General features: G+C 45.0%; 1 protein-coding gene across 1 annotated transcript in view; it reads right to left on the reverse strand.

The window, feature by feature from the left end:
- GYG1 (glycogenin 1) overlaps positions 1-3,367 on the reverse strand; it is a 41,220-nt gene extending 37,853 nt beyond the window's left edge. The window contains exon 1 of the mRNA XM_020980927.2: positions 3,023-3,367. Coding sequence (XP_020836586.1) covers positions 3,023-3,029 — 7 coding nt within the window. The 5' untranslated portion in view covers positions 3,030-3,367. The remainder of the gene's footprint in view (positions 1-3,022) is intronic.
- Between the last annotated feature and the right edge of the window lie 6,412 nt (positions 3,368-9,779).

The following is a 9,779-nucleotide window of genomic DNA, read 5'->3' on the forward strand; positions in this document are numbered from 1 at the left end:
CTCACACACAATTCCTAGTAAGTTTGGAAAGATTGCAGGTAGCTGCTGTCTCTTTGGTTGTTAAAATGGGAGCCAGGACAAGGTGTAGCAGTGAAAGCCTATAGACCATACAGATTCTCACTGGTGACTGAGTTCAACTAGGCCCTGGGTCTCTTGGGAGTATGTCACCTTTCTGAAGTTAAATGGCAGTCCCTTTCAGAGAACTGCAGAAAGCTAGTTAATAAGCTTAACTAATAAGAAGTATTTAAAATACAGAGCATACTTAAGTATCCTAGCATTGACTGACAGTAGACACTGTCTCCCTAGCAGTGAACTAGGTCTTTTTTGGGTCAGGAAGTCCTCCTCAGTTTCCTCATATCCCTTTAACCAGTTTTCAACCAGGAGGGTTGATAATTGTGAAACTATGGAAAGGAGAGGAAGGAAGATGGTTAAGGTAACAGATTGTTGGACCAACGGGAGAGCTGGGAGGAAGAGAAGAAGAATGTCATGTCCCTGAGTATATTATCAAGGAAGGGGAAGGGGTCTAATGGAAAGTCTGTTGAATTAGAAGTCAGGAGGAAGGTTCAGATCATAGTTCCAATACTTGCTACTGGTGTGGCCTTGGCCAAATCACTTAACTCTCCCGGCTTCATTTTCCTTGCCTGTAAAATGAAAGGCTGGAATTAGATGGTCTTTCTATCTATTACTCAACTATCTTTATCTCACTTACAGCCAGAAAATGATAAGTGCCAGGCCCTTTCTCATTGTTCGGTCTTGTTTTCCTTCCTCTGCCCCATGAGAGGTAGAGTGGAGTAGTAGTTAGACAGCTGACCTCAAAGTCAAACAGGATTCAAAGTCCTGCCTCAGCCACATCCAGGCTGTATGCTTCTGGGCCAGTCACTGCCAGTGCCTCTAGGCAGCTCTCAAAGACTGTACATTGGTGGGGGTGGCATTAAGGATCTGTATTGGTAGAGGGTCCTTTTACCAGTGAAATCACAGTTCTAATTTTAAAAATCCGTGAGTTATACATGGTTGTCCTCCTCCTACTCCCCAGTCCTCCTGGAATTGCCAATCTTTGGTCTCAAAGGACACGGAAGTATCTTTGAGAACAGTCTGGTCTCATTCAGTTGCAAGATCTACAAAATGAAGAGGTTACATAACACAGCCTCTTAGGTCCCTTTTCAGCTGGAAATGTTATGAGCCTATGGGTGGTCCCAGATTCAGAGTGAGCCCCAGAATTTAGGGGACTGGCTGGCCTCTTAACAGGAGCCCCATTCTAGTCTCTATTGTTAAATAACCCTCCAAAATGTCCAGCAGTTAAACACTGTGTAATTCCTAGGAGAGGTGTAACACTGGGATGAAAGACTTGCTCATCTGCTCTGTCCAACCATTCAAAAGAATGATACAGGAAAATCACCAAGATAAATGTGATTCAAAGGTCAGAGAAAGGATAACCAGGAAGAGTGAGGACAAATGACCTAGAGCTTATAGAGATTTCTGGCAGAAAGTGTAATGGGAAAGGTAGGAGGTGATTGATCATAGGATGTGGAGCTAGAAGGGCTTTAAAGATCATGGAGTTCAGTGCTTCCATTTTGCAGAGGCCTAGGCAAATCCAGTGACTTGTGTACGGTTACACAGGCAAATAGCAGAGCCAGGATTCAAAATGAAGACTCCAGACTCTCATTCTATGCAGGATGGGCTCTGGAGAGTGAATGTAATTGCTGTGGGTCAGAGGTTCTTGACCTTTCTGTGTATCACCGACCCCTCCACAGTCCAGTGAAGCTTATGGACCCTTCTCGGAGTAATGTTTTTAAATGGATAAAATGCACAGGATTACAACTATAGGCTTATAACTAGAAAATCAACGATATGAAACACTTATTAAAATACATTTTTAAAACCAGTTAATGGACCACTGGCGAAGAACCTCTGCGGCGTGGGCGGGGGTCCCTGCCTTCCGGGAAAGCAGCCATACAGTCACATTTATTAGAGCTCCTGGTCGGGGGCAGAACTGGGTCGTAGGTCCTATCTGCTACATTTCCCCATTCACCCAGCCTGTCCTTGAACGCCCGCCTCAGAGCAGACGCAGCATCTTGCCGGGCCCTATTTGCAACAAGTGGGCTTCCGAAAAGCAGGAGCGTCTGGAGTGACTCAGGTCAGCGGGAGTCCCAGGTCCCTAGGACCTGCTCCCGGAGGGCAGACAGGCTGCCAGGCACCTCGTGCCCGCGCGGGCTGCCCCGGCTTCCCGCAGCCCTGCAGGGCCGGCCTAAAAATAGGCGCGGGCAATCAATGCCTAGCCGGCCCGGGTACAGCCGCACCCGGGGCCTCCTCCCAGTGGAGCAACTAGTTACGTTCCTTCCCGCGGGCCCTGGTGGGCAGAGGGGAGAGGCTTCGGGGGATTCCGCAGTGTCCGGGTCGCGGGCAGGAGGAAGGGATGTCGGGGGTGGGGGGCGAGGTTCTTCCCCACCCCCACCCACCCCAGCAGCAGCTGCGGCAGCTGTCAGTCCTTTAAACGGGAAGGGGGGGGCGGACGCACCGGAGAAAGCGGCCACAAAGGGGTGATCCCGCGGAGGAGGGAGGGAGGCCACCCCCCGGCTGGGGGTGGGGAACGAGATCTCCAAGGTGCGCTGACACCTGGCTAGGAACACGGCAAAACCAGCCTGGGGAGCCTCCACCTCCTCGGGCCTTCCCGAGGAGGGAGGGTGACAAACGAAGCAGAACAGCCTGGGGTGGGGGTCCCCACAGACCCCAAGTTTCTCCGCCAACACCCCCTCCAACCAACGTACCCCCTTTGGCGCTATCGCGCTCCCCGCAAGCCCACCAAGAGTCACGGCCCCGGACAGCGAAAAAGAAAACGAAAGGCCGGGAAGGAGAGTAGAGACAGAAGGAAGAAGGAAGGAAGGAAGGACAGAAAGAGCAGGGGGAGAGACCAAGTAGCTTCCCAGCACCGCCAAGCGCCCGGGGCGCACGGGGAGACCCAGTGCTAGACCCAGTGGGCCCCAGGACCTTCCCCGAGCTCCGCCCGGGCTGGCCACCGACGTACCTGTCATGGTGCCGGCGGAGTCGAGGTGGCTGGGGAGGCAGTGACTCGGTGTCTCTTGAGCGCAGGGAGCCCAGGCGCCGGGGCGAGGGGGCACCCGAGAGAAGCAGCTGGAAGAGAGCGGACCCGGCAGCTAGGTCTTATACGACACGGTCACGTGGAGCACGTACGCTGGCTTGCAGCATTGCATCCTTCCTGCCCGTGGGTCGCCTGTTGGGCTGCTCCAGCTGACCGCAGCGGCCAGCTCTGCTGAGGCTTGGCCACAATGTCTCCCTGAATCTCCTCTGCGCAGCGCGGGTCAAATGACCCCGTGCGTGCAGTCCCCCGGGCTAGGTGAGGACTGCTCCTTGCCCGCTGTCAACAAGCGTCTTGCCAATCACCCAACCCCTCCCCCACTTTCCAGGTGGGGAAACCGGGCGTCTTGAACTTGTGCAAGTCTGCCTTTGGGTCAGGAAGGGGGAGGGTAGGCAGAGCACTGGCTCCTTCCTTTCAGCTCAACTGCAGCTGCTTCCCTTTCACTGCTAGGATTATGGAGTACTGCTTGGGCCAGGGGGTCAGGATATACCAGCTGAATTTTGGAACACAATCCCGGAGGATTCCCATTTTGCAGGGAATCCCTCCTTCCCATCACCTCCACATTCCTAATGACCTTTAGGTCTCTTGAGGCTTCCACAGGGTAAGACAAAGGGCTCATAAGATCACAAATTTGGAGCTGGAAAGGGTTGTAGAGACCATTTAGTCCAACTCATTCATGGAGGTGGGGGGGGGACGGAGGGAGCAATGTTTGGAAAAAAAAAGTTTTACTGTTACTTATATGATATTTATACCATGTGCTCCAATCCTCTTGTAACAAAGAAAAACATTTAGGTTGAACCCAATTGACAGAGTAACCGCTGCAAACTGTTTACAGAAGTATGGTTCTGTGTCGTTTCTCCAAGACTGAGATGGTTCATTGTAATTCTTTAGATATCAATTGCCTTGGTAGTCCAACCCACTCACTGTACAGATAAAGAACCCCGTTCACAAAAGGAGTAAGAGGCAGCGGGGAACTTGAACCCATCCTCTTAGGACAAATCGAACGTCTCCCCACTATACCGCAATGATTTCCTTGGTCAGAGAGAGTTTTGTTTCATTTTGTTTTAGCCTAACCATTGAGCCACATGTCACAGAGAAGGATTTTTGTTTGATCCAGAGTGGGGGCTCTAAACCTGAGTCTATGAACTTGCATTTTTGGGTCTGATAATCTATATTTCAATATAATTGATTTCCTTTCTAATGCTATGTATTTGATTTTATGCATTTAAACACATCATCTGATAAGGGATCCATTGGTTTCACCATATTGCCAAAAAAGGTAAACCTAGAGATAAAAAAAGATAAACCTAGATTAATAGGGAGCCAGTGAAGTTTACTGAGCATGACAGTGTTGCGGCCAGACCTGTGTTTTAGGAATATCACTTTGACAGCTGAATGTGACATAGATTAACACTGCCCAAGGGTAGAATGAAGTGATTCAGAAGGTTTTGGTTTCCCCTGAAGGGATGTTTTCTAGCAGAGACTGGACTACTTGTAGAATATGTTAAAATTGGGATTCCTTTTGGACATGAATTGTGTGATAGGTGGACACGGGCCTTTCAGTTCTAAAACTCTATGATTCTGTAATGTTAAGGTCTGGCTTTTGACAAAGCTAATGTAATATTGTTTAAATAAAGTTTTGTTGATGTTTGCTTTTTATTCACTTTTATTTTCCATTGTATCCAGAGTCATCCTTTATAACAAAGAATAAAAAGAGGGGGAAAGGTTCAGCAAAATTAACACATAAAAAAAAAGCTGATATCCCACACTCACCATTTCTGTAGGCTAATGCAATCACATTATGGAAGCATGTTAGTATAGTATCCAGGTCAAGGAAAATGATATTTACTTCTCATTATAGTTTGTAACATATGGAAAATTGTAGTCCCATATCTTAAGAGGGACATTGACAAATTGAAGAATGTGTTCAAGAAGGATGTTGAAGGGTCTGGAAATCCCATCCTATAATGAACATTTGGATGGGGTGAAGATTGAGTGGGAAGACCTCATAGATATGGTCAGATATCGGAAGGGCTGGCATGCAAGACAGGAAGAAAGCTTATTCTTGCATAACTTCTCAGGACAGAACTGCCAATGGTGAGTAGACATTATGGGGAGACAGATTTTGGCTTGATATGAAAGAAGAATGTTTCCACAATTAGAGCAACATGATCCAAAACTATAATGAGCTGTTTTGAATGCAGCCAGCAGTAAAATTAGTCAAGCCAGGGATCCATGACCATTCTCCGGGGTGCTCTGGAAGGGATTTTTATGTGATGGTTGGGAGGCTGGATCATGTAATCATTAGTAATCCTTCCTCTCCCTTAAGACTTAGCTTAAATCACCTTCTACATGAAGCCTTTGCTGATTTCCCAGCTGCCCCATCTCCCTGAACCTGCCCCATCACTTAGTTTCTATTTTATATTTCTTTCATACGTGTCGATTTCATCTGTTTCCATATATATGTGTGCTATTTCTCCATAGAATGTAAGCTCCTTAAAAAGGACTGGTAGCACAGTTGCACTTAGTAGGTACTTAATAAGTGTTGACTAATTGCTTGGTCATGGGATGGTAGATTTAAAGATGAAAGGAGCCTTCCATCTCATATAACCCAACCCCATCATTTTGCAGATGAAGAAATTGCTTCTCAGAGAGGTAAAATAACCAGAGCAGAAAGAGCTCCAGCTCTGGGTCAAAAAACTTGGGTTCTAATCCTAGTTCTACTTGCCACTGGTGTGACCTTGGACAAGTCACTCTTTGAGCCTCAGTTTCCTCATCTGTAAAATTAAGGAGCTTCTGAGTCCTTTCTAGACTCAGACCCTTTTACTCATCTAACAGAAAGTAGGTGGAAATATTGAGTTCAAGCTAGAAAAAGTGGAAGATGGAACCCTGTCTGTGCTTAGGCAGGGAAAGGGGGATTCCTGGGGTAAGTTCCAGATGCTTGAAGAAACTGGTGACAAGAGACAAAAGCGTTTTCCCTCCATATACCCAGCAACAGTCATCAACAGCCCTAGCCAGGTGATCACAGACTTATGATCTGAAAGACCACTTTCTTCCCTCCTCCAATAACTACCTCGATGGTACTTCAATTTCCTTTAGAAAGGACAAGGATTTTCCTTCGGTAATTAAGAGTTCAGCACCGAAACTCATTTGCTTAATTATAACCCGTTGACCTCCTACATTGGCTGGTTTACTCTTTTTTTTTTGTGAGGGAATTGGGGTTAAGTGACTTGCCCAGAGTCACACAGCTATTGAGTGTTATGTGTCTGAGTCGAATTTAAACTCAGGTCCTCCTGACTCCAGGGCCAGTGCTCTATCCACTTAGTCACCTAGCTGCCCCTGGTTTACTCTTTAGGCAACTGTTCCCAGAGGTTCACAATATTGATGGCTAAACTTAATGTGGATACTTGCTTGGTGTGAAGCATAAAATGTTTGAGAGATGGAGTTTCTGCGTAATTAATCATTTTATTAATCATGCTAGCAATAATTAATAAAAAGGGGTCAGTGACACTCCTGAATGCCAAAGACCGCTCTTGGAATCCACTCAACACTTGTGCCCTTGGAAGAGTGGGTGTTCTTCAGGGTGGAATTAATGTATGGATTAACAGTTAATAAGAAAAATGAATATTATAATGAGAGGTGGGCTTATTCTAATGAGGGTCTGGGGAACGTGACTCTGGTCACTCAGTCTTCCATATCACCTTATGTAGGGTAATCTAAACAAAAGAGAGAATCCAGTTTTCTCCACACCTGTCAGAGTAAAACACAATGGGCCAGAATCCATCAATTCACCTAATCTAAAATTTCATTACCTTTTGAATACATCTGAGTTTTCCCTCTTGTTATTAGCCCTGCACTTCAAAAGCTGGCTGAATAACCTACAGGGGCTGATTTCTGAATGAGGAAGCAGGAAAGGGAAAAAACCTTAGTCCTAATTCAATAATTAGTTATTAATATAAGAGAGAAATAATTATTTATTTCATTGGCACAGTCCACTGTAGCACAGAGCTCTTGAGCACCAGAAATCCTCCACCCATCAGTGTTATAGGCACCTGCCATTACACATTTATCATAATGGGTAGAGAGCTGGCTGTGGAGTCAGGGAAACTGGGGTTCAAGTGATTGACCCATATTGGTATGTGACCCTCCGCAAGTCATTTAACCTGTCAGTGCTCTAGACAACTCTCTAAGATTATAAGTTGCAGAAAAAGTGCCAACTTCCATCGGTAGATGGAGTTTTTTCACTAGAGAGTTCTCTTATAGCATAAAGTAATACCTATACCATGAAATAAAATAGCTAACATTTATGTAACACTGTAAGTTTGCAAAATTATAATATTCATTTTATCTGATCCTCAGAACAATCCTATAAATTAGGTGTTTTTATGATAATCATTTTAAAAAGGAGAAAACTGAGGCTGAAAGAGGTTAAGTCACTTGCCTATGGTCACACAGCTAGTAAGAGTTTGAGGCAAGATTTGAACTCAGGTCATTCTGACTCTCTGTCCATTTGTCTTGCCTCAATTACAGGTCTAGTCTCTATCCTATACTGATTATCAGACAACTCAGTAAACATTTATGAGGCGCCTGCTGTGTGCCAGGCAGTGCGCTAATATCAAAAGTGTTAGTGACTGATCTCAGAGCCTCTCCTGTTTTGATAGGTGGAGGGAGCTATCAGAGACAGAAGAGGGGTTAGCTGAAGACAAAAGGGCTGGAGAAATGGGAAGTTAGGGGCCTAAAAGATAAACTTGAAGGAACATTCCAGATGACTGGCACAGAAAAGGAGGCAATATCCTAAAGCTTCTAATCCTAGGAAGGGGTGGGAAAGCAACAAGACCTCCCTTGGTGTTGGAAAGACCTTAATTCAAATACCACCTTTACATACTTACTTGTTGTGTGACACTGGGCAAATCACTTAACTTCTCTGTGATTTAGATTTCTCATCTGTAAAATTAGGGAGATAGACTTGATGGCCTTCCATCTAGATCTCCCAGCTATGATCTTCTGCAATGACTTGAAGGGGTTTTTGTTTTAGCATGGTAATTTATCCAGTTCTCTTGACCGATGCTGTGGAATAAATAGACTCTGGGCTCATTCTCCCAGCCCCCACTAGCATGGGTGCATCCTAGAGGTTGACTACTGCTTTTTCCCTCAGGGTTATATGGGTAACCTGAGGGAATGAGATACCATCTAATACTTTTGAGCTCTTCCTGTGCATTCTACCCAATATTCTTCACCGGTGCCAGTTATTGTCCCACCAAGATCAATTTGACCATTTGCTTTCTTAACATTAACTAATTAAAATCAGCTTTCACAAGGAGAATTTACTGAGAAATGAAAGCAAGAACATAGTAGAAACCCATTATATACCCATTCAATTCCTGGGAGAGTGAGCTCAAACTTAAAAGGGTTTGCAACAAAATATTCCCTCCCCTCTCTCAAATTTGCCCTCTGTACCTCAGTTCTTGGGGACAGTGAATTCAAATTTAAGGTGGCAACTGACCAGCATTCACCCCATCAAGTTCACTTCTGGGTGTGGCATAACAAATGGAGGGGTCACTCCCTTGCTTGTAGGACCCAGTGTCTCAGTTGCTGGGTTGATTCATTACTAGGCTGGGATATACATGTCACTCTTCGTGGCTGGTTCAGCTGTGATGGCTACTGGCATTTTCTTCTAGGGACTAGTTGCTGGACCTCTGATGTTCTTTTAACCTTTTGAAGCTCACAGAATTGTGACTTGAACTGTTCGCCCTCCAATACTGATTGTGGAAAGAAGCAACATAGTACAGACAGACAAAATAGCAATGCCATAGGTTCTCAGCCACGTGACGAATAGATGAGGGAGGGATCATCCCACCAGAGACGTAAGAATTTCTTTCTCCTCCCTGAAAAACTTCTGTGAAAAAAAGAAGGCTTGTTCCCTCGTCGGAGCCTTTTATATGCACACTTAGGTGCATTTTAGAAGCCAATTAAAAGGCTCCTTCCTGTCAGCACATGGTAAGAAGACAGAAAATCTTCAGAATACTTGGCGTACTCCGAATTGAGGGCAATAGGCCTCCCTTATGTATCATTATCCATTTCTAGAAACAGGATCCATGTGGATATTCAGCAGGTAGAGAACAATGTACATGTTCCAAGGGCTAGACCTTTATCATCCAGTCTCCCTCTTCTCCCTAGGAGAAGAGTAACAGTTCATATTTCTTTAGGACTTTAACATTTATGAAAGATCTTTCTATAGGTTTCATCCTCATTTTACAGATGTGTAAACTGAGGCTCAGAGGTGCTAAATTGCCCAGAGTTATGTAGCTCATAAGCCTCAGAGCCTAGATTCTTTTGAGCTGAATAAGATTGTCATGACCATCTATTAAGGGATTCTTAACTTTTTTTGCTCATGGATCCCTTTAGAAGTCACCTGAAGGTTATGGATTACATGATGTTTTTAAATACATAAAATAAAATATATACAAGTACAAAGGAAACCAATTATGTTGAACTATCATTAGCAGCATATTTCAAAAATAAACACCCCAAAACAACAATAACAACCCCCAAACAGTTCATGGACTCCAGATTAAGAACTTCTAACCTAATCAAATCCCTTCAGTTTACACAGTAAAGAAATAGACGTGAAGAGGCAAAGGAATTTGCCCAAAGTTTGCTGGATAGTAAGTAAGCAGCTCAACTG

This window comes from Phascolarctos cinereus, unplaced genomic scaffold, assembly GCF_003287225.1.
Source record: "Phascolarctos cinereus isolate Bilbo 61053 unplaced genomic scaffold, phaCin_HiC Scaffold_7;HRSCAF=346, whole genome shotgun sequence".
Taxonomy (NCBI): domain Eukaryota; kingdom Metazoa; phylum Chordata; class Mammalia; order Diprotodontia; family Phascolarctidae; genus Phascolarctos; species Phascolarctos cinereus.